This window comes from Eleutherodactylus coqui, chromosome 1 (genome assembly GCF_035609145.1).
Source record: "Eleutherodactylus coqui strain aEleCoq1 chromosome 1, aEleCoq1.hap1, whole genome shotgun sequence".
Classification (NCBI taxonomy): Eukaryota; Metazoa; Chordata; class Amphibia; order Anura; family Eleutherodactylidae; genus Eleutherodactylus; species Eleutherodactylus coqui.
Genome location: NC_089837.1, coordinates 88067967 through 88094136, shown reverse-complemented (window position 1 = coordinate 88094136; position 26170 = coordinate 88067967). Strand labels below are relative to the sequence as shown.

The 26170-nt window shown below is 42.9% G+C and overlaps 1 protein-coding gene across 2 annotated transcripts in view; it reads right to left on the bottom strand.

The window, feature by feature from the left end:
• Nucleotides 1–4498: 4498 nt before the first annotated feature.
• NCK1 (NCK adaptor protein 1) overlaps nt 4499–26170 on the bottom strand; it is a 95768-nt gene continuing 74096 nt past the window's right edge. For both annotated transcript variants that reach the window (XM_066598068.1, XM_066598069.1), the window contains 2 exons: nt 12198–12907; nt 4499–7237 (listed from right to left, as the gene is read on the bottom strand). In XM_066598068.1, coding sequence (XP_066454165.1) covers nt 7043–7237; nt 12198–12907 — 905 coding nt within the window. In that variant the 3' untranslated portion in view covers nt 4499–7042. The remainder of the gene's footprint in view (nt 7238–12197; nt 12908–26170) is intronic.

Genomic DNA, 26170 nt, shown 5'->3' with positions numbered 1-26170 from the left:
TGTCACCTAAGCTGATTAGTTTCAGCACGGCTTGCTGACGCTTGCCCACCGCCGTGCTGCTGCGTGCTACCGACTGCTGGCGACGTGCTCACACTTCTTAATTGAGAGGTAGAGGTGACAGAGGAAGAGGAGGGGGAGGGTTTGGAGGAGGTGGCATAAAATGCCGCAGATACCAGCACCGAGGTAGGACCCGCTATTCTGGGTGTGGGTAGGACATGAGCGGTCCCAGCTTTTGACTCTGTCCCAGCCTCCACCGAGTTCACCCAATGTGCCGTCAAGGAGATATAGTGGCCCTGCCCGCCAGTACATGTCCATGTGTCCGTGGTTAAGTGGACCTTCCCAGTAACCGCGTTGGTGAGGGTACGATTCAGGTTTTGGGAGACGTGCTGGTGTAGGGCTGGGACGGCACACCGGAAAAAAATAGTGGCGACTGAGGACCTAGTAGCGCAGGACTGCCTCCGTTTCCACAAGCCTGTACAGCAGCATCTCCAGGCTGATTAATTTGGCAATCTGCACGTTTAAAGCTTGTGCATGCGGGTGGCTGGCGGCGTATTTGCGCTTTCGCTGCAACGCTTGTGTTAGTGACAGCTGAACGCTGCGCTGAGAGACATTGCTGGATGGAGGACAGTGGAGGTGAGAGTGTGGGTGCAGGCCGGGAGGCGCTCGTGCCTGTGTCCTGGGACGGGGATTGGATCTGTGTGGCAGGTTGGGGCACAGGGGAAGAGGCAGTGGTGTGACCCGGAGGCGGTGAATGGCCTTCGTCCCACCTTGTGGGGTGCTTGGCCATCATATGTCTGCGCATGCTGGTGGTGGTGAGGCTAGTAGTGGTGGCTCCCCGGCTGATCTTGGTGTGACACAGGTTGCACACCACTGTTCGTCGGTCATCCACGCTCTCACTAAAAAACAGCCACACCTTTGAACACCTAGCCCTCTGCACGGAGGCTTGCCACGAGCGGGTGCTTTGGGAAACAGCTGGGGGATTCTTCGCTCTGGCCCTGCCTCTACCGCTGGCCACTCCACTGCCTCTTCCAACCTGTCCTTCTGCTGCACTTGCCTCCCCCTCTGAAGCCCTGTCTTCAGTAGGCTTAGCGAACCAGGTAGGGTCAGTCACCTCATCGTCCAGCAGCTCTTCCTCCGAATCCTCTGTGCGCTCCTCCCCTGGACTTACTGCCCTTACTACTACCTCACTGACAACTGTGTCTCATCATCATCCTCCTCCTCCTCACCCACTGAAAGCTCTTGAGACAGTTGCCGGAAGTCCCCAGCCTCATCAGCCGGACTCCGGGAACTTTCCAAAGGTTAGGCATTAGTCATGACAAACTCCTCAGGGGAGAGAGGAACCGTTTTTTCCCACTCATGGCAGGGACCCGAGAACAGTTCCTGGGAGTTTGCCTGCTCATCAGAATGTGTCATTTTCATGGAGTGAGGAGGCTGGGAGGAAAGAGGAACAGCCAGAAAATTCAGAGTTGCAGTCCCTAGGCCGCGAGTAGTGGACTGCGTAGAAGACTGAGTAGTCGATACATTGCTGAACGCGATTTCTGACATCGACGACAGAACCTGCTCGCACTGCTCTGTTTGTAATAAAGGTCTACCACGCAGACCTGTAAGCTGTGATATGAAGCTGGGGACCCCAGAAACTTGCCTCTCTCCTAATCCCGCAACAGCCAGCTGTAATTGACCATGCTCAGGAACTCAGCCTGTGCCCACACCCTCACTTGGCTGTCCATGTCCTCGACCCTTACCCCTACTCCTCATCATGGCGGATTAAGAATAGAGCAGGGCCCAAATAAATTACCCCACTGTACAGCACCGACAACTGTGGCTTAATTCACCATGCACAGAGACTTGTAGATAACGGCGGCTCTATGTTGTGACTTGAAAAAAAAAGTAACCCGCTGTCTTGCACTGATGCCTAGGGGTAATTTACCGCTCGCAGAGACTTGTAGATTATAAAGGCTGTGTGGAGTGGGAGAAGACTCTAAAGCCAGTGGATAGTGCTGGTAACTGCGGCTATCTCAACCGCACCAAGGAAAGGGTATTGTGAGACGCTCTGCACAGTGGCAGAGCTGAAATACTTTGCAGTGGCCCAGGAAATATTACAGTACTGTTTAGTGGTGAGACCTCTGTCTAATGCACTGCAGACACAGAACGGTATAACTGAAGTATTTTGCAGTAGGCTAGGAAATGTTAGAGTGCAGTTTCACGGTGAGAGCTGGTTGTACAGCACTGAAGGCCGAGCACGCTATGACAGAAATGCGGGGGAAAGGGCAATATGCGTAATACAAAAGTTGGTGCACTACTGCTCCCAGCCAGCCACAACTGTAAAGCACACAGTCAGATATAGCCCTAAGAAGGAGCGTTGGGGTTCTTGCATAGAGAATCAGGACTGTATAACTTTCCCTATAGAAGTCGCTGTGTCCCTAAACTTTGCGTTATGCACAGCGCACACAGAACAGTATAACTGATGCAGTTTGTAGTAGGCTAGGAAATGTTAGAGAGCAATTTCACGGTGAGAGCTGGTTGTACGGCACTGCAGGCTGAGAACGCTATTACTGACAGGCTGGGAACAGGCATAGATGCATAATACAAAAATTGATGCACTACTGTTCCCAGCCAGCCACAACTGTAAAGCACACGGTCAGATGCAGCCCTAAGAAGGAGCGTTGGGGTTCTTGTACGGAGGATCAGGACTGTATAACTTTCCCTATAGAAGCAGCTTTGTCCCTAAACTCTGCGTTATGCACTGTAGACTGAGACCGCTATAGCTGAAATAGCCTGCACATCTCATGATGCTTTTAAAAAAAAAAAAATGGTGCACTACTGCTCCCAGCCAGCCACAACAGTAATGCACACTATGAAGAGTAGCCCTAAGAAGGACCGTTGGGGTTCTTGAAGACTGGATCCTACTATAACACTGTCCCTATATCATCAGCAGCAGCAAGATCCCTAACCTCTGCCAGCATGCGTCTAAAGCGACCGGCGGGTGGGACCAGTTTAAGTACGTGGCCATCAGCTGATCGGCCCAGCCGTGTACGTGTACGTGTACGTGTGCGCGCGTGCGTGTGGGTGGGTGTGTGCACGCGTGTAAGAGGGCTGGCAGGTCACAGGAGGAATTGGTAATACCTGCCCCGCACGCCTATTGGCTAAAAAATGGCACTAAACATGCAGGGAAGGAAATGCAATTAACTTGAATACCGTGTGGTGCTCGTCTCGAGTAACAAGCATCTCGCTTACCCCAATACTTGAAAGAGCATCAAGCATCAAGTGTTCTCGCTCATCTCTATTTATTACTCAGACAACGCCCTGGGTAGAATACCATGCTGTATAGTTGATGTGCATTGTTCGATTACTTCCCTCATTTTTGGCACTCAAATGTACTGCTGTAATTCAAAAATAAAATACACAGGAGTCTAGTTATAGGTTGATATTTGATAAGCACCCTAACATGATTATTAAATTCTTTTTAGGAATACTGGGGCCGATAAACAGATTTTTACACTTCCCTTAACAAATCGATGCTTAGACAAGAACTTCACTTTGTTTGCAGCAAGTTTCCATGAAGCTCTAGAAGACAATAATCAATATCTGAGGTGGCAAACACTAATTTTTACATTTATAAAATATAGCACTTATGAAAATCACACTGAACAAGCAGTTTATTACTGCATATACTCGAGTACAAGACGAGTTTTTCAGCAAAAAAAAAAATGTGCTGAAAAAGTCCCCTCGGCTTATACGAGTGAGCTAAAAAAAAAAAAAACCTCAATACTCATCTATCAGCCGGCGTCTGGGTCCCCAGCGCGATGCGGTCCTCGGCGGTGCGGCCAGCTGCTGCAGTCTTCTCCCTGGCTTGCTTTTGAAAACCCTGCTGTCAGCACTGTGATTGGATCAAGCGCTGGCCAATCCCAGCCATTCAGTGATGTCACTCTGAATGGCTGTGATTGGCTGGCGTTCGATCCAATCACAGCGCTGACGGCGGGAATTTCAAAAGCATCACGCAGGGGACACAGACACCGGCTGATAGGCAAGTATTGCCTTTTTTTGCCTACTATATACTCAAGTATAGCTAGGCTTATACTCGAGTCAATAAGTTTTACCAATTTATTGTGATAAAACTTATTGCCTCGGCTTATACTTGGGTCAGCTGAATATATACTGTAGGTTAAATCCTATTCCTACCCACCCTACCAGTTTATGGAGAAATTCTGAACACGAAGGAGTGCGCACACAAAGCAATCTTTCTATGGAAGAATAACCCAGTAATACTACATGCAACTGTACATTGTACCAATTTTTTCTTCATCGTTTTATAGTGAATTCGTGAGAAGTTAAAAAAAAAAAAAAAATGTATACGACTATAAAAATTGGACACACAATATGGGCGGCCATTTCTTCTGGATTCATGTGCATAAGATCTACAACGTCTACTTACCCCAGAGTGTGCTTCCAAAATAAAACAGATCAGGATGGTGCAATGTATTCACTGTCAGATCCGCCATCACATTCTTTACTATATTTTATTTGCTTTACATATATTACATTATACAAAATAATGGGAGGAGAACAGAACAGGTATAAATAAATCCCAGTCTTCTTGTTCTAAAGCATATTGCTCATCCTGAAGCAGGCAGGGGCAAATGCTGGTAGACAATCTGGTGTATCTGATGACGATTGGATGTTCTTCTTCCTAAAAAAAGGTGTCCATATGTATTCAACAGTTGTTGGCCAAAAACCTAATTTTCCCCGACACCAAAAACCTATGAATCCCATAGGGCACAAAATCAGTGGGTGATGAAATTCAAGGCACCCAATCCTTATTGCCCCCCCCCCCCCCTTCCCATCTATTGGTGGAAAGTTAGGCCACATGCATATGAGTCATCCAGTCCAGCCAAAATGATTGGGTTCAAACAACTATAGCCTATAGGTCTTTAGACAGAGGCCGCTTATGGTGACCATCTTGGCTGAGTGTTCATTACAGTCAGACACGATTCTGAGCAGTCACATCCGTCACATGTTTCGAGTATTGGTTGCCTACTGAAAAGTGAGCAATATTTGGAAGACCTCTTGTTGAGTCTTGGAAGAAAAGGATGGATGTTCCTGCAATTGCATAATGTAAGTATTTGACAGATGCATAAGAAAAACAGTTACAGGGTAGAAAAATGTAAAGTGGTCAGTCTTAAGATACCAAATACCCAAATTTAGCGATAATTGTGGAATGGCATAATGCAGCCAGCTGTTTGGAGCCTGTGCCAGTAGCTCCAACTAGTTCATAATTGAAGCAAAAGACATTACATAGGCCTCAGTGACTACTAGATCAGTCCACAAAAAGCACACCATGTTCATATAAAGGCAACGGGCAATGTCATTGTATCAAAACTCTTTCAGATGTCTTTGCTTTTCAGTTACCAATTGGAGCTCTTGTCATTGCACCCCGTGTGCCATAATACTAATTACCTGGCTACATCTGTGCAACTGATAAACAAAATGACTAATAGCATCCATGGTATCTGCTATACCGGTAACACAATCATCGTTTAGGTAGCTAATGAGAAACATGAAAAATGACAGCATTGAACAAACAAGCGTGTATAAATAAGTAGGGATATACATAGTCAAATATACACACAGTATATAGACATGTGGATTTAATATTATAGCAGTATTCTTTATCTTCACATTGACTTGTGGTACCTAGATCTACTGGTGTCTTCCATTAACAGAAAGATATTCTGGAAAAGGTAACATTCTGATTGACTAGAGACATTGGTGCAAATTCAATAAAAATACACAGTTGCAGAAAAATAAAAAAAGTAACAAAAAGCACCGCTACATGACTTTAACAAATAAGTAACAAGCTAACACATATGCAATTTGGCACCATATTTAGTTTGTTCAGTTGTTTCTTTAATAAAATAAAATGGTTACAAGCCCCTCCTAATATAATAATCACATTCATAGCACTCCTCTGCCAAACAAAGAGGGAACATAAGGCTACTGTATATCATATAGGTGTATTTACCATGCAGGACCCAGTGATTACATAGGCTCCTGATGTAGTCCATTTTTAGAAAACTGTTTAAAAAAACAAAAAGGGAGGAAAAGGAAGGGAAGGGGGGGGGGGGCAGGAATTCTGCTGCCTGTAAAACATTGCCAGCATGCAGTCACCAGGTCCCTGGGGGCCCCCCTTTTGAGTGTATAGAAGCACAAGTTCTGGCTTGACCTTTCTTCTACCACAACCGACATATAGAGAACTTATATTTCACAAATAGCTTAACTGTGAATGGCTGCCCAAAGCCATGTAGATGGGTAACAAAAAAAAAAAAAGAAGAAACAATATATGAATTTTGCTATGAAAAGCTAGCAAAGTAAATGACCGACAGCATTGTGAATTGTACAATACTTGCTGGGACAAGAACAAAGATATGAAGACCTTGTACAGTATGTGGGTACATTAAATATATAAGCTAGTATCTGACCTGGAAGGCACCCTATGCTTCTTATACAAATAAATATGAAATGTCTTGGATAAGAAGTACACATGAAGACGCACTGCTCAGACGTGGTGCCAATCAGATACAAAGCGAGTAGGACAAAAGACGAGAGTATATCCACAGTGAAAACAGCATTCGATCTGTGCCGACGATCCTGTCCAAAGCATAAATCGGGGGGGAAGAAACAAAAAGCAGCATGTAGATGTGATATGTGGACTTCTATCAGGTATGATGGTTGTAGAGACAAACCACAATCACATTGCATGGAACCTCCAAGTGCAGAGTAAGTTACAGAATTCTACATCTCAAGTACATTACAATAGTAAGGCGGAATATAAAAAGACAGGAGATGCTCGTGGCAAGGAGTTTAGACACCGGTAAGAAAAGAAAAATTACAGCGTATCATCCAATTGTTAACGTAACAAATGTCATTCTCATCGGGGGGGCCAGGAAATGCCTTTGGTTCTATTCCGGGTTCTCAGTTGTAACGGGTTCCGTCTTTCAGTGACTTCACCTAAGCTGGAGTCCATATTTCCAACACTTCTCCAGTCTCAGGACAAAGGCTTGATTAGATAGAGTTTCTCACCTTGCTCGCTGGTAAAAATAGGAGCTTTTTTGTAATGTTCTACCAACTCCTCCATGGTGTTAAACCTGCGCTGACCGATGCAGTATACATTGTCTTTCATTTGAACTTTGAAATGCTTGTTCTTGCCTTGGGCTTTCAGTGACACAGAGAAATCATTCGGCTGTTGGAAAAGAAGAAAAAAAAAAAAAAAGAAGATTAAATAAAAAGTAAACCCAATTTTACAAAATCATCAGAATTACTTTTGAAGTTAATATGAAAACTACAGTCATTCCGATACAACGTGACCTACAAGGGAGTAGCTTTGACCATAGCATTACAAGCTACGTTGAGTAAGAGTTGGCCAGATACCAGGAAAAAAAAAAAATGACGACTACTGGCATCCAACAATAGTCACAATGCTGGATTAGCTGGAAATTGGCAACAGATCCAGAATTTCCACTGGTCAACGACAGTGAAAAAAAAAATTGTGCTGGTTACCAGGATACTCCACAACCATGCTTTAAAAGGTATATACGTTGGGGCCAAACAGGTTTAATACTGTATTTATAACATACTACGTTGTATTACAATATACTATTTTATACGCCATTTAGACTATCTAGCAACTGAAGCGTGCTGAATCGTTAATTTTAATGGTTTAACCCTTCAGTAACTAGTCCCTTTTCTTGGGTTGTGAAAAAGTTATACCCTATCCACAGGAAATTGAATAACTGATCTATAGGAGTACGACCAATGGGATCCTCACTAATCCCGAGAACGGGAGTTCTGTATGTCCACAGATGAAGAGTCAAGGTTGCGCATTTACACTGCCACTCCATTTATTTCAGCGGGAGCATCAAAAATTGCCAAGTGCGCTCAGCAATCTGTGAAGGGCTCACCAAAATTAATGAATCAGCAACAGCATGTGCTCGATTCTTTTTGAGACCTTTTAGATCGTGCAAATCTGTGCCAACTAACTACTATTCACTTGAATGGGAATTCATGCCAGTCTATTAACCATTTATTTTCTCCCGTGCATGGATTTAACCCATTCCCGCTGCAGGGCGTAAGTTTACGTCCTGGCAGCGGGGTACTTCCTGCAACAGGGCGTAAACTTACGTCCTGGGAATAGCACGGGATCACAGCGGGGAGGGGGGGGGGGGGGCATCGGAGATGCCCCCCCACTGTTAACCCCTTCCCTGCCGCTATCTAAGTAGATCGCGGCAGGGAAAGAGTTCACAGAGGGAGCACGCTCCCTCTGTCTTCGGCCGGCTCTCGCGATGTTATCGCGAGAGCCCGGCCTGTCACCATGGCAACAGGACGCCAGCCAGTGCCTGAGATCGCTGTATAAGTGATAAGGTTATGACAGCGATCATCAGGGCTGTGGTGAAAGTCCCTCAGAGGGACACAAACAGTGTAAAAAAAAGAAAGCTTAAAAAAAGAATTAAAAAAATGTAAAAAAAAAAAAAAAAAAAGTAAAAAAAACATTTTTTTATGCTTTCTCAGATTAGCATAAAAAAAATAAAATAAACCCCCACATATTTGGTATTGTCGCGTCCGTGACGATGCATACAATAAGTTGCACATGCTTTTGACTGTGCACGGAAAAAAGCGTTTTAAAAAACGCTAAAAAACTGAGGCAAAATGCTAATTTTTAGCATTTTGCCTCACTAAAAACGCAATAAAAGTGATCAAAAAAGCCGTATGTACCCCAAAATAGTAACAATAAAAACTACAGCTTGTCTCGCAAAAATAAGCCCTCATAGAGCTCCGTACATCAAAAAATAAAAAAGTTACAGGACTTTGAATGCAGCCATTTAGCAAAAAAAAATGTTCAAAAAGGGTTTTTATTGCAGAAAAGTGGAAAAACCTGAAAAAAAAGGAAGAATTTTGGTATCGTTGTAACCGTACCTGTCCGCAGAAAAAAATGGAATATCTCATTTATGCTGCATGATTAACGCTGTAAAAAAAAAAAAAATGTAAAAATCTATGGCAGAATTGATGCGTTTTCTCTCCCTGCTATTAAAAAAAAAAAAAAAGTTTTACAATATAGTCAATGTACCCAAAAATAATGCCGATAAAAACAGTTCGCCACGCAAAAAACAAGCCCTTACACGGCCGCGTCGACGGAAAAATAAAGAAGTTATGGCTTTCGATAAATGAAGAAAATCCGCCAAAAATTGTTGCGTCCTTAAGCCCAAAATAGGCCATGTCATGAAAGGGTTAAAATCCACATGTGAAAGGGGGGGGGGGGGGGGGGGAACCTGTAATAATATGTCCTTTGATGTGGTTTTCACACCAAATCCACAATGGAAAACCCACTAGTGGATTTTGGCAACTGATTGATCTAAATCTGCATTCAAAACCACAAGTGAAATATGAAAAGTTGTATCAAAAATCCACGGTTATCAGGTAGGTTTCTGACGTGGATTTTCATTGAAATCCCTGTCCTATGTTTCTTGTGTGAACATGGTGTGAAGGCTCGTTCCCACGCGGAATTATATGCTGTGCATGTACAGCTATGGACTTTAACTATTAAGATAAGGTTTGCTGGTCACTCGTTTAACCCTTTCGGGACCAGAAAGTTTTCATTTTTTCTTTTTAAAATAAAAATATACATTTGTTTGTCCATTGATTTAGCCACGATGGGTCTTATATGCCGTCACTTAAATTTGTCATATAATATACTGAAAAACGTTAACATTTCTAAGCAGAGTGAAATGGAAAAAAAAATGCAACTGCACCATTTTTGCGAGAATTTTGTCTATATGGCATTCGTAAGGTCGTTAAAAATGACGCATTAGCTTTATTGTAAGTCAGTATAGTCACGGCCAAATTTATAGTTATTTTTTTTATTATAGCATTAAAAATAATAAACAACCGCCTCATGAAAAAAAAAATAATTTCCTTCATCATCTCTTGACCCCAGTGTCTTACTTTTTTCATCCATGGGGCTGTATGAGGGCTTAATTTTACAGAGTTAGCTGGCGGTTTTTTACTGGTAGCATTTTAGGGAAAATAGTTTGAGCTTTCTGATTTTTTAAAATTTGGAATTGTGATTTTTTTCTGTCAGCGCTCACTGTGTGGGACTAATAACGCATTACTTTAATAAATAAGCTGGCCTTTTATGGATGTGGCGATATGGATGTGAAAATATATTGTTTTCATTTCTTATTTAAAAACCTTTTATTTTTAACAATCTTATTTTTGTAATATTTTAAAAAAAGCTAAAATAAAAAAAATACATATTTTTACTTCAGCATTGCAGTGCAGTATATTACTGAAACAGCATTCTATTAAGTCCTTCCATGGGCATGGTTTAATAGGCAGAAATACTTGCCCCCTTCCCCCGGGGGTAACAAGGCTGCTGCCTTTTAAATGCCGCAGTCAGAATTGACACCAGCAATGATTAGCAGCCACAAATGGCGTTGTCCAATTGTGTCACAGGAACAGCTATCAAAGACAGCTGCTTATATTAACCCCGTGCACACTCAACATTTATGTTGAATTGCATGAAAGACTTAAAGGGGTTGTACTAGAATTAACTTATAACCTGTCCATAGGATAGACAATACGTCTGATCGGTAGGGGTCTCACTGCTAAGACCCCACTAATCCCAATAAAAAAAGCCCCCCTCTTCTCGCCAGTGCACTGTGGGGATGCTTCTGCCACCCACAGTGAAGTCAAATGGAATAGAGTACATGTGTGGCCGTCTCGCCATTCATTTAAATGTGGCCGGTTGAACTAGTCTGTACTCAACTAACTTTGCGAGTCCCATTAAAAATAAATGGTTCGGCACTGCGCAAGCATCATTAAACCTCCTCCTTACGGCGGTGAGTGCAGTAAGCCCACAGTGAGGACAACGGTGGAGAAAATATGATCCCCGCTTCAAGATCGGTAGGGGACTCAGCAGTGAGACCCCCAATGATTAGGTGATAAGTTAATTCTGGTGAAACGCCTTTTAAATGGCTCTTACACAGACTATACGAAAAATAAACAGTCGTACATAGAATACGTCCCTCACATACTTTCATCACAGTCGGCAGCACATGCCTTGTTTATATAGGGAGATGCACTGACGACAACGATGACTTTTATGGCAGCACAAAAAATTCTGACCAGCCAACAAAGCATGATTTGGTTGTTTGTCGGACGATTGCTGACCCGTTTACACGGTGCAATAATCAGGGAAATGAGTGTTTGTTCATAATCCCTGACACCTGTAATGGCCTGGACATTTCAGCACTAATGAAAATGTATTTCCATAACTAAGCGTATAAATTAACTTGATTTTTATCTTAGGCTAGATAACATATGCGTATTCGCAAGGTTTTTTTTTTGCTCACCGGGCGTTGCCTATTTTTATACACAACTGCGCTTCCTACTATACTTTTTGTGCACGCAAGTCGTGAACAATTGCGGACTTATTTTTCAGGTTTCTCTATACTGTGCCTACTGGCAGTGATACCCAAGCATTAGGACTGCTGAAAAAAAAAACAAAATACAAAAACAGAAAACACGAGTAAAGCAGATAATGTAAGACAACTGAACCCCACAGCACACCGGTTGCCATGTCACCAAGTGGCTGTCCTCCAACCTGCAGTCAGAAGTTTGCAGCCTCAACTGGCAGCGTTGGGGACCCCTTATAGTAACGCATGATACCCAATGATTACAATTGACGTGTAAACAAGGTGGCAGTTTTGGCTTGACAGTCTCATAAAACTTTGCCACTTGGACTGCTGAAGTGAAAGAACGGCTAAACCCCTAACCGCATTTTATGAAAGCAACTGTGAGGTTCAGCTGATTACAAACACTTCAGAAGTATTGTTGATCCAGGGAGTTATTACAATACTCAGACTTGGAGTCGGAAAACAAGTTTCTTTTCCTAAAAAGGAGAAAAATTGGCTTCTACCTCATGGGCTTTTTTTGCCTTTTTCTGGATCAACATTGCCGGATAACAGGCTGAACTGGATAGACCTGCGACTTTTTTCGGCCTTACTCAATGTCACTTCAGTGCCTCCTCATGACTAAGGAGACCTTTGCTTGAACTGAAGTCTTTGTAACCAGGCTGTCTTTATATGCAAGTGCATAGAATACATACATTTACTGCCTTCTATTGTATTTGGACTCCATTCACTTACCGAAGACTCACTGTCTCTAATTAGAAAGTCTCCCTCATTCCCCCTTTCGTTGAGTGCCAATTCTGCTTGGTGCCTTGTCACTTTTCCATAATACCATTGATTACCAGCAAACCGTCCAGTCACAGAGGGCCCAATGTAATCACATCGTGGTGGTAAAGGCTCATAACCCGAACTGGTCTGAAAGTTCTGCATAATCGTAACATAGTTCTTTGGCACCAGTCCTACAAGACCATTGCTCTTCCGGCATTTCCACCATTCTGGGTCATTTTCTGGCTTTTCAATAACATCCATCATTTCACCCTTCTCAAAATTGAGCTCTTCCTCATTTGATGAGCTAAATGGATACAGAGCTTGGACGACATGTAGTGAACGACCATTATTGAGATTGTTGACAACTGCTGCTAGTTTTTCAGACAACGAGCCCACTTGGTCGCCAGAAGGGCTATCACTCTCTTCAGTAACATAGTTGGATGGAAACCACCCTATACGTCCATTGTAACTTCCGCGCCACCATCCATCACTGCACTTCTCCATTACAATCACCTTAGTGCCCTTCACCAATGACAACTCATCATCCCTTTCTGCTGTGTAGGTGAATTTCACGTAAGCCGGCATGTTGAGGTCATATAAGCGTTCTGTGTCTGAAGAACTTTCATCCGCAGTGGAAGAAGAATCTGGCATGTTGGTTTTTCGTTTTACCTTCCCAATACCTATAAATAAAAGCAAAGAGTCAGAATATTCTCACTTCCCAAAAGATTCTCAATTTCATTTCTACTTGCGGGTTTGTCCATCAGAAAGTTACACCAAAATATTTCTAAAATGCATGTTCTAAGAATATACAGCTTAGTGATTCTGAAGTGGGACAAATGCTTTTACTACTATGAAGTAGCCAATACAAGCCCAAATACAGTATGGAAATGGTATCTGCAGGATACGGGTAGCCAATCCATGGATGTTGAATGGATTTCCTCTCTTAAAGGCCCCGAATACACAGACATTGGTCTGTATAGAACTGAACAGATGAGGTTGGGGGAATCAGCTACATTGAATTCCAAAACCCAATACCCTTGTTCCCCCCGGGAGATAAGCCACCTCCAGAGCGGTCTGGGCCTTCTCTTCTTTCCTCATGTAAAACACATGAAAACTTGGCCCAAACTAGTGTTCGTGTGCATGGACAGGACCGCCAATGAAAAGCCGATAGGAACTCTTAAGGCCCATTTACATGCAACGATAACTCAAAATTTGGTCAAACTATGGCATATGAGCGATAATCGTTGCGTGTAGAAAATCTTTTGTTACCAACAGCATACACAGTCCAGCTGTAATTAGCGAGGGGGAATCATATGCAAAGCCACAGTTCAAAGACCAGAAGCCCAAGCCTCATAAATAAGTCTAAAATGTATAAGTAAGTCGTGGCAGCATAAATTGTTAATAAATAATTTTTTAATTTCATTCCAATAGATAAAAACTACGTTTCGGTCCAGAAACAGGGACCTTTTTCAAGCATGTGTGTAAAGATGAGCTTAAAATCCATTGTTCAGCTGGAGAGAGAACAAACCGCACGCTGTGTTCTGCACAGGAGTCGGAGATTACATTGTATTCTGCCGACAGCCTGTGCGAGAACAAAGTAGCTATGTGCAGTGCTCAGACCACATGCAAGGCTCTGCAAACAGCTCCTGGAGGCCCTTTTACATGCAAATGAAGATTAAGGACACTCTCCATCAGCGCTTTAACACTTAATACAAAGTGATCTCTAAAACTGTCAATCTTTCAATCGTTTGAAAGATTGTCTTTGCGTGTAAATGGGCATTTAGTTGTTTGAGTCAATATAACAATTACCATACATAATTTGTACACAATATTAAAAGGGGTTTTCTTGGCTTTTTTTTTTATTGAGGATGTATCCGCAGGATAGGGCATCAATAGTTGATTGATCGGGGTCCGCTGCTTGGGATCTCGACCGGTCAGCAATTCAGGCAGTCACTGTCATCGGCAAAACACAGTGTATAGAACTGTAGCAAATTGCTCCAACCCTCATTGGTCATTAATGGTAGCTGCACCAGCAATTATGAGCGCCAGTTACTATACTGGTTAGAGCCATCTGCTTCTGCTATGTACCCTGTGTGCTTTGTCGGTGATAGCAGGTGCCTGAACGACTGATCGGACAGCGATCTGAGTGGCAGACCACAGCCAATCAACTATCAGTGACCTAACCTTTAAGATTCTCTGCAAAGTTCAAAGGGGATTTCCATGCAATTTTGATGACCTAATAAACAAAAAGGTATGGTTGCATGTTAGCCAGTAGAACTAAAGGTTATTGCTCTTAGAAGGAGTAATAAAATATTGTAGATCTTTTTACTGCCTAACAAAAAATGATGTTAATAGCACATGCTTCCAAAACTCTACTTAGGGCTCTTCATCAGGTTAGGTATAAGTAGATAACTTCTTTTCTCAGATATTTTGTTATACCATCCCGATGAAGAGACCCAAGTAGTCACAAAAGCTTGCTCTGGTTAGATCATTTTATTACCCATTAAAAGGTATATCTACAAGATTATTTTGTTCCTCTTAGGTCCAATAAGCATCACACCGTGAAAATCCACACCCAGGGATGTGACAAATAGATGACTCAGCGTCGAGATACAGTTTTTACTATGTCACTACACTGCATATCGCCTACGCGATAGAAGTAAACCTAGGTTCTCAATATGCACTGAAACATGCTCTATCATGACTTGTATTTTTGGTCTGACTGGTGGAGCAATTATATATTTTTGTTCACCAAAAACAGAACACAAGAGCAAAAAAATAAAATGTGCAAACAATTAGATACAGCTTCAGTACAGAAATGCTGAAGTCTGGCTCTCAAGGAGAATGCAGTCAATCGTGTTGAATGGATCACTCTGCGGTTTGCAGTTGGGGATTGGCCATCTGTTCTCTCCTCTGGTCAGGAGAAATGGTCACATGATGGGCAGTAGGTGGCCAATCCTCAACCACAAACGGCAAAGTGATGCACTCAATGCTGATGCTATAGGCTGCATTCTCTTTGTTAGAGACTACAGCAATATATCAGAGGCATAGCATTAAAATGCAAACTTCGATAAAAAATTTATGGATATGAAGGTCAAATCAATATTTATGTCTGCCAAAATAATCACTCTTCACCGATTGCCAAAAATGTGACTCACTGAATTCATAGCAGTTCTCAGAACATTCGCAAATTAACATTACCATCACTATGAGGAATACAAACGAAGATCTCCTGCATAGAAATATACAATGACCAAAAAAAAGGTCTTTTATATATACTTACTGGGAGGTATTCCTTTTCCCTCCCCCTCCTGAGATTGCAGCATGTGAACAATAGCTGTAGGAAAAGGTGTGGGGCTTTAACTTGAGCCTCGTCTTTGGCTGGAAGCCAGTCTTCTGGTTAATGACCAGGCAAAAAATAAGCGAGTCTCTGAACACAAACCCTCCTCTTGCACATAAAGTAACCGGCCAAATAAATTACGTCATTATCGGCAAACACATGGTGATCTTTCCTGACCCACGTTGGAAGCAGCTTGTATGTTTATTTCAATGGGTAAGCCGTTTCTGGCAGGAGCTCATCTCCGAGGAGAACATCTTCAGCAACTTTCATCCAGGGCCTGTTGATATTTCATTTTTGGTTCTGCCCAGGGTTCTGTCAGGCTTTATATCTAAATTCCTGTAAAAGGAGCACTTGGACGAACAAATGGTCAGCAGTAAATGAAACCTACTAAAGAAAACTGAGACCAATGCATTTTAGTCTGAAAACCATAATGTGGTTTACTAAAATATTCTTTCCTGCTCAGAATGCAAAATATGAGTGGAAAAGCTGCTGAAACAGACCTTATGATCTTTATTTTAGCAGGTTCCATCAAATGGTGGTTATTGGTTGCATCCAGGGGCTCTTTTTTCAGTGATTTAGACAAAGCCCAGAACGGGTTAAAGAATGAGATGTGAACAGGATCTAATGTGCAAAACAAAAGTCAAAGACGCTATAGAATGTTTATAGGATGAAAATGGTGAAATGGTTAAAAATGATGTTGAGAAGGCCGAACTTTTACATTCCTATTTTGTATCTGTTTTCTCTCAGAAAGTAGATGTAACACCAACTGATCTTCCTTGTGCTATTGGGGGAATAGAATAATGCAGGCCATCTATACAAAGAGCTGGTAAGGGAATGCAAATGAATTCAAGTCTCTAGTATCCTAGGATGTATTTAATCTGGACCTAAATAAAGCAGCAGAGGCAATTGCTGAACCACCCGCCATAATCTTTGAAAATGTCTGAACAGAAGAGGGCAAATGTTGTCCCAATCTTCAAAAAAGGGAAGAAGGTGGATCCAGGAAACTACATGCCTGTGAGCCTGACTTCTATACCAGGAAAGATCTTTAAACAAATTAAATAGCATGTATGCAAGTACTAAAATGAGAATAGAGTAATTAACTAAAGCCAGCATAAGTTCTTAACAAACAGGCCAGACAAATCTAATTTCCTTCTATGGACAGAATCACTGACTAGGTTGATCAACAAAATGAGGTAGATATAGTATATCATGTCTTCAGTAAAGCATTTGACAAAGTATCTCATACCATGCTTATAAAAAAAAAAAAAAAGACCAAATATGGGATTGACAAGGCAATGGTTAGGTGGATTCACAAATGGCTGAGTGATCTACTAAAAGAGTGGTCATAAATGGCTGCACATCCAAGTGGAAGAATGTATCAAGTGGAAGGGAGCAACAAGGCTCTGTCCTAGGCCCAGTGATCAACATTTTTTAAAATCATATGGAGAAGGGAATTGAGGGGAAACTGGTCAAATTTGCCAACGTCACAAGCTAGGAGGGATGGCTAACAGAGGAGAGAGAGTATTCAAAAAGAGCTAGAAAAGCTTGAACAGTGGGCAGCATCTAACAGAATGGTATTTAACAAGGAGAAATGTAAAGTCATACATCTGGGCAAGAAAAATGAGAAAAAGCACATACAGGATGGGAGAAATCAGGCTAAGCAGCAGCTCATGTGAAAAAGACTTGGGTATACTAATAGATCATAGACTGAACATGAGTCAACAATAAAGCAAAAAGGGAAATCAAAATTCTGGGACGCATTAAGACTGCCTGCACACAGCAGAGCAGGATTTCTGTATATGGGCTCGCTCCCACAGCTGATTCTGGCTCTGACCGAGACCAGCGACCCTGGGTACCTGTGTTCTTTTGTTTTCATCTGTACTGCGGATGGTTCAGATGGCTTGCAGTCAGACATGTGCAATACAGATTTTTCTTCAAAATATTTTTTTTATCCCACGCAGTCGCTAGGTGACGCAGTTACCAGCAACCTGTCTGCAATGTCTTTGCGGAAGGGCCGCAGATCGGATGGCATCCATTGACTTCAATGGGAGCCATCCACGCAGAATCCACCCAAAAGTGGAGCATGCTGCGATTTTTTCCTCCACAAGTGAAAAATCGATTTGCGCTCGTGTGCAGGTAGAATCCATTTCCCATGCTATGGACACTATTTGCTGCAGATCTTTGGTGCAGACGCCCACCGCAGATTCTGCATCAAAAATCCACCCGTGTGCAGGTAGCCTAAAAGTAGCATGGAGTCCAGATCACGTTAGATAATTATCCCCCTCTAATTTTGCTTAGTCCAACCTCATCTGGAGCAAGTTCAGAGAAGAGCTACCGGGTTGGTGAGCGGTCTGCAAATCATGTCTTATGAGGAATGGTTAAAGGATCTGGGAATGTTTAGCTTGCAGAAAAGAAGGCTGAGAGGACACTTAATACCTAGTCTCCCTGAAAATAAGACATACCCTGAAAATAAGCCCTAGCATGATTTTGTATTTGAGGATGCAACATGATTTTTCAGGATTTTAGAGAATGCTTGAAATATAATCCCTATTCCAAAAATAAGCCCTAATTATAGTTGATAAACAATTTAAATAGTGTCTTAGCTTTGGGGAAACCGGGGTAGCGGTCTACAAATATCTGAAGGGTTGTCACAGTGCAGAGGGATCAGCCCTATTCTCAATTACACAAGGAAAAACTAGAAGCAATAGGATGAAGCTGAAAGGGAGGAAACACAGATTAGGCAGATAGTGAGGGTGACCAATGAGTGCAACAGGTTGCCACGGGAAGTGGTAAATTTTAATTCATTGCAAGTCTTCACACAGAGGCTGGACAGACATCTGTCTGGGATGATTTAGTGAATCCTGCACGGAGCATGGGGTTCAGCCAGACGAACCTGGATGTCCCTTCCAACTTACTATTCTATAATTCTATGCATGGCCATGTTGCCCTGGTTCTCCAGACAAAACAGATGTAATGCTCTTTGAAAAGGTTTTGCTGTATCTTCCCCCCATTATGTGCAAAGGAAAAGTTGAGTAGATGGCTATGGCAACCAGATTTCACCTCTAATTGTTTTTTTTTTTTTAGAAAAAAATGAAACCAGTGACCTGATTGAATGCCAGGAGAAAGTACTCCATTTTCGTTTTGTGGAAGTTGCAACAAAATGTGCAATGGCCACTAACTGTGCCTGACTGTTTTCCTCACTAGCCTCCTCCCACCAGTTGTAGCCATCAGCATTCCCACTGCGATCTGTGCAGTAGATGTCACACCAACCTCTCCATTTTCAGTCCCTACCATAGGGTGCATGCACTCAGCCCCGCCTCTTAAAAGAGCTAGAGCGCACCTAATTTTACCGTTCCTGTAATTAGTACACTCGCCTGGTTATTTAGTGCTCCCTACTCCACTGGAGTGTGTGGGCAATAGGTTGTGTATTCTTGCAAAAGGTGTTCTTGACTTCTGCCCAATTCTTAGAGAAAGCTAGGTGAATGGGCACGGGTCAAAACTATCTGTTGGCCGCTGCATCGCAGACCAGATCCTACTAGAAGATGTTAAAGGGTGAAAAGGTGTAGCTGAAAGTTAAACTAGTTAGTGACTCACACGCTGCAAGAGTCAGGTTTCAAGTTAGCTTGATACTTAATTTAAAAACTAGAGACTAAGAACTCCAAGTTATAAATCAGCTGTGCGCCATCGATGAGGCGAGGCGATAACCTCACCTATGGCAGTCGGCTTCTCTGTCTGCAAGGGGTCAGCAGGTCGGCAGATATACAGTATAGTCTACCTGTGCAAGACTTGCAGTGCCCTGGTTACAGGTGAACATCAACAAAACAGTGTGGTTGAGGGAAACCTACTGAGCCACTCCTTGGTTTGTGTTGACAAGACTTTCGATAGGGTTCTTAATGTTGCTAATCACACACTAGAGATCCTGTCTTCGTGTTTTTGAAGCCGGATGCTTTTCAGCTGTTTAACATTTGGCTACTGGAATCATTTCAAACATTCCATACTGAGACTTTAATGTCTTCTTCCTGTTGTGCACAGTGGCATCCTGCTCCGATCCTCTAAATGTAGAAGCCGATTAAGATTTACAATGGAGTTGATTTACAGGTACACTGAATTATTAACCAGCTTCATTAAAGTACTTAGCTTTTCTTGCTCAGAAGAGCAAAGAAATCGAGAGGATCTTCATCAAAATCACTTTTATATTATAACTAGCGTATACTCACAAATTTAGTTTGTCCAAAATCTATTGCCATACAGTTTTGCATGCATTTAAATTTTTGTATAAGCCCTTAAAAATACAGACATAGGATTTGATATGCATGATACCTGTACATCATGGGTCAGCCTAATCAAACATGCCAGCACCACTACTGAGCTGTCCATTCCAATGACTAAAGGCGTTACCCCTAAAGAATATAGCCTCATTCATATTTCAGTATTTTTCATCTGTTTTTCTTTAATCCAAGATAAGGGATGGATTACACAAGGGAGATTGCTTATCACTCATGCAGAATTTCCTGCTCTTAGAAGTGAGGGGAAACCACAGGCATCTACCCGGAGAAGATGAAAAAGCTGTGTAGTATTGAATGGGCATGGTTAAGCTACACAGCCTCTGAAAGGGGGAGGAGCCAAGCTTGTGCACTTTCCAGGTAGACCAGGATATCTGTGCTGGGACCATCCTGAGAGCCAGAAACATCTAGGAAAGCCTGCACTCCAAGTATAAAAGCTTTCTAAATGCATGAGAAGGAAAACTAAATACAAAAACAAACGGATAACTGAATCTTTTTCTTTTGCAGGAACTTGGTAAACAGATGTATGTATTGATTTTTCATGTACAAATGTTTCCATAGCATTTAAAATAAGCTTCTCTATAGAACACCGTTTTCTCAAACTTACTACCATAGCAAGTACCTTCCTGGTCTTTCTCCCTTCTGAATGTGGAGTCTCTCTACAGAAGGAATACAGAGCAACACTACTACTCCCAGATGCAGACCTAATCTGGGGGACTTGACCACAAGAGACAGAAAGCTAGCACCCTATGTCATCAACAGTGATCAAAAAGGCTAAAGAGTTGTGTTCTATATGGCCGCATGCACACGATAGAGCCGGATCCCATTTGCGGAATCCCACGGCGGAATCTAGCCTTGGCAGCAGTGGCATCCGCACGTACCAGCTAGCTTGAATCTTCATCTGTACTGCGGATTGTTTGCACAGCTCACCGTTGGACATGCACAGTACAGATTTTTTTTCCCCCCATAGAATCCGCAGCCCATCCATAATGCTGCAGTTTTTCATCCGTGAGCGGAAACTGCAATTTGTTTCAGCTCATGTGCATGAAAAAAAAAAAAAATCACTTTCCCATAGCATGCTAGGAAGGGTATTTGCTGCAGAACCCAGAGGCAGACGCCACAGCAAAAATTCACCCATGTGTGAGGCCTAATACAACTCACCAAGGTGGGCATAATACAAGTTCATGCACTTTCATGCACAGTGGTGATCCTTCCCTTATGTCTTCTTCATACCACCCTACTGTCTTGGGATACAGAATTCATAGGACACCATGTGGCCAGTATACTGTCGGTCGGTCGCTGCTAGAAGGCAGGGGCACTGATGTACCTGGAGATCCATGGAGCCTGCACAACATTTCCTGCTTTAACTAGTACAGCCTAGCTCCCCACTGACAACCAACTGGCAATGCAAAACCATATTTAAAAAAAACGCTCCACATCCAGCGCGGAGAAGGTGAATGACAGCAGTGCTGTCGACTGGCTGAAAGTAGGCAGAGATACCGCTTTGCAATATTTGCACAGCGACGATGAATTAAAGGGGTCGTCCCGCGCCGAAACGGGTTTTTTTTTTCAATAGCCCCCCCGTTCGGCGTGAGACAAACCCGATGCAGGGGTTTAAAAAAAAAAAACGGATAGTACTTACCCGAATCCCCGCGCTCCGGTGACTTCTTACTTACCTTGCGAAGATGGCCGCCGGGATCTTCACCCACGGTGGACCGCAGGTCTTCTCCCATGGTGCACCGTGGGCTCTGTGCGTTCCCATTGCCGATTCCAGCCTCCTGATTGGCTGGAATCGGCACACGTGACGGGGCGGAGCTACGAGGAGCAGCTCTTCGGCACGAGCGGCCCCATTCAGAAGGGAGAAGACCGGACTGCGCAAGCGCGTCTAATCGGGCGATTAGACGCTGAAATTAGACGGCACCATGGAGACGAGGACGCTAGCAACGGAACAGGTAAGTGAATAACTTCTGTATGGCTCATAATTAATGCGCAATGTACATTACAAAGTGCATTAATATGGCCATACAGAAGTGTATAACCCCACTTGCTTTCGCGGGACAACCCCTTTAAGAAGTTACATGGAGATCTAGAAACATGACAGCAGTGCATCAACATCGCCGGACTGAATTGGATGGTCAATGTTGCAATGCAACTTTGGACTTCCTAAGTAGCTCAAATGATGAAAATGGTCCATATACAGTTCTTTCACTGGAGCTTCCGAGGAGAGAGAAAAGAGACCAGATGTCTGTACCATCTCATCGTTGGGGCCCACAGGCTCTTCACAGCACCAAATACATGCAAGATGAATTTCTTAGCCATGATGGGCACCTCCATTGTTGACTGCTGCCTCCGTTCACCTAAATGGTGCACCACTGATGAAAAGGTTTGCCTTGCTCCTCATTGCTCTGCTTCCCCTTTCTCTGCTCAGAAAGATCTCTTGTTCTTTATGACTAAAGGGGCTTTAAGAAAGCCTCCGGCTTCAGTACAAATGTCTGTGGGGATAAGGTAGATTGCATCAGCCATCTTGGATGGCTAAAAACAGAACCAAGAACTAGCAGATCATAGGGGCAATAGCTCAGAACGGCAGCAGTTAAAGGGGTTGTCCCGCGCCGAAACGTGTTTTTTTTTTTTTTTAACCCCCCCCCCCCCGTTCGGCGCGAGACAAACCCGATGCAGGGGTTAAAAAAACAAACCGCTCAGCGCTTACCTGAATCCCGGCGGTCCGGCGTCTTCATACTTACCTGCTGAAGATGGCCGCCGGGGTCTGCTCCCTCCGTGGACCGGAGCTCTTCTGTGCGGTCCATTGCCGATTCCAGCCTCCTGATTGGCTGGAATCGGCACGTGACGGGGCGGAGCTACACGGAGCCGGCATTCTGCACGAGCGGCTCCATTGAAGAGAGCAGAAGACCCGGACTGCGCAAGCGCGGCTAATTTGGCCATCGGAGGGCGAAAATTAGTCGGCTCCATGGGAACGAGGACGCTAGCAACGGAGCAGGTAAGTAAAAAACTTTTGATAACTTCTGTATGGCTCATAATTAATGCACAATGTACATTACAAAGTGCATTAATATGGCCATACAGAAGTGTATAGACCCACTTGCTGCCGCGGGACAACCCATATAACTGCCCCCTTTGGGCTCCAGGTCAAAAAGGTGGTCCCTTTTATAACCAAATCCAGTTATCTAAACAGGAATCACGAAGATCCTATGGAACTTTATGGTCCTCCCCTAATTTACGCCACCCTACTCCTGGAGTAGAAATGTGCAAAAATTTGAAAGCTTTTAAAATGCTGCAATTCATGAATGTGCCAGCACTGCTACAGGTGAGTACCAGGAAACTTTGAGCCAAGCTCAACATTGGTGAAGCTTGCTGCCAACATTTCATTAGTTGTCTGCCAACAGCAAATTGAAACATATCACATAATGGAAGAGTCTGCATAAAACCACCAAAAACAGACTTTGGAAGGAGAAAAAGAAAGCCACTGCATAATATTACATGCACGACTATACTATAATGTGCACCAGAAACAGTCACAACTATTAAATGCAGATTACAAAAAGTTGTAAGTCTTTATTTGCCATCTTCATCACAGCGGCAGTAAGGTGGCGGGCTGTAAGGGAGACGCTGGATTTTGGAAAGCCCTGTGACATTCCGCAGAAGTTCTTACCATGTCATATCTACATCTGAGTTTTACATTAGGAGGTTTTCCTAAACCAAGATTAGATTATGGGAATCTTCAATGTTCCATTTGTGCTGTAGGCTCATCTGACGTGACCTCCGCCATCCCGCTTTGGGGATTAAAAGGGCAGAAGTTTCTCATGTCCTTTTAACAGTATGTTGACACTGGGGTGAAGAGACTCTAGAAAGCCAAAGGAATCATTTAGCGAGGAGGTTAAGATTTTGTAAGTGTGTAAGCGTATCGGCATACACGCAGAAAAGACAAACTGTCCAATTTAGCGCATAGGCTATTGTAATTATCAAACTCATTAAATTAAGCCCAAAAGTGTAGAACTAGTTAAAGATCATCTAACCAGATGAAAGATTTACATGAAACACAGTTTACAGATTTCCCTTAATCAGACCATACACACAAAAAAAGGTGTGTGTGTGGGGGGGGGGGGTCTCCCAACTAGACAATGAGCTATATATGTGCATGCTCAGCAAATATATGTATCTCCACTGGAAGGGGGAAGCCAAGCTGCCAGAGGGGGTCTTCTCTCTTGTGTTCTACCTTTGGACTGGTCTGACTGAACATCAGGTCAGAAAACATGAAGAGTTCATCTCCTCTATAATTCACAAGACATTTGCAGGATGAATGGAGGGAAATACCAGCCGAAATGTATCAGACATTAGTAGAAAGTATGCCACGGAGAGTATCAGATGTCATTAGGGCCAAAGAAGCCATACTAAGTATTAGTATATAAATACTAATTTTAAATCTTGTTCAGGTGTCCATTTATTTTTGGTAGGATAGTGTATTCCTTCTTCCTACTGGATCCATTTCAAGCTTCGGAGAAAAAGGAAAAACACTGTAGAAAAACTGAAGTGGCATCCTCTCAAAAAAAAAAAAACCTGTCTGCGCACAACGACCCCAAAAAGTTCCATCGAGACAGGGTCTCTGAAATAGTTACATTTTGTTATCATAAGAATCTAATTTCGTGCCAACTAAAAATCAGCGTTCTACAGAGATCACCATAAAAGAGGCCTAGTATAAAGCATGAGATGATAGGAGATGGAGTTGTTTGGGATCTAACTGAAATAAACCACATTCTCATCATACCAGTAAGTGTTTTGTACAGCTAAAACCTGATGCTGTTCTGATAAAAATGGGTGAATCACGTACTCAACGGTTATGTAATATTCCCGGTATTCCGACATGTACCACCCCCCCCCCCCTCCGCTCCCGCCACGTCAGAGCTGCAAACCTGTCAGATACTCCCTCTAAATCAGCAATCCTGACAAAGCAGGACATTTTAACTGCATTTACTTAGCCAAGTCAGGTCTAATCTTTACGAAGCTTAAGTGTCTCCCCCTAGGACAAGAAATCTGTGTTTAAAGGCAGTTCTGGTGTTGGACGAGGTTTGTTGTATAAGATCCTTGAGAAAAGGAGATTCTGATGAGGGGGAGCATTGCAATCCATTGAGCCCCTGTGGACATGGGTTTGGGTTGAGCTTAGAGGAGATCTCCTCTGCATTACCTAAACAAATATATGAGAATGGGCTTTTCGAAAGCAGCCACCCTTTTTATATCAGTAGTCAGTGAATCAGCAATGCACCGCTCAGCAAGTGCCAAAAATGGGATCAGCGCCTGCGGGGACAAAGCAAGGAAACCATTTCCAAGCAAAAGAATTGTGACCGGTTTCCTAGATTTTGGGTTCAGGCCTTATTGTCTGCCGTCCAAATGCATCCTAGAGCAAATCCTGCTGTAGTGGTAGGCAGTAGACTATAGGGCTTAGTCCTACGGCTGGACCTTTGGTCAGTTCTATCCAAGTCTACAATGCAGTAAACTCAGACAGCACAGACTCATAGTAGCCCATGGCCATATGAATAGCGCTAATCAGAATTTGGGGATGGGTGCAAAAAAAACAACAAAAAAAAAAAAAACAATTACATTCCATCTGACTCTTCAAAATTTCATACATTTTCCATTGACTTTCCCATGCAGTCAGATACTCCACAAAAACCAGGATCCCCAGCACACTTACCCGACACAAAGAATACTAAAATAAACAAAAAGCAGTTTAAATGTTACAAGGCTCCATGAAGAGATGAAAAGGTGAGCCCGGATTCATCAGGCCGGTCAAAAACAGATTTATTCCATCAGAGCGCTTGTTTTCTTTGAATATGCAAAGTCACATTTCAATTTGCATAGCAAATGTAGAATAAGGATACGAAGTGTCGGAGAAAGTATGCGGGACTCTGACCTCGGAGATTAATGGAAAATTATTTTGCAAATAGCCATTCCTTCCAACTCCCTCCAAATTAGTCGGTTTGATTGACTTATATCTAAGTTTTTCAAAAAGTGTACTTTTCAAAAAACACTATGTAAATTTGCCATCTTTATTAATTGTACTAACCCACAGAATCAAGTCATTTATGCGGTGTAGTGTACTACGCCGTAAAAACAGAACTCTCACAAACATGGCAGAATCACAGGCTTTACTTCCCATTTCACTTGACCTACAAACTTGTAAAAAGTTCAGTACATCAAATAGTAGCATTTAAAGAATACAACTCGGCCCGCCGAAAACGCACCCTAAGACAGCAACGTTACCCAAAAAAAATGAAAGTGTTATTGGGGGGGGGGGGGGGGGAAGGGGG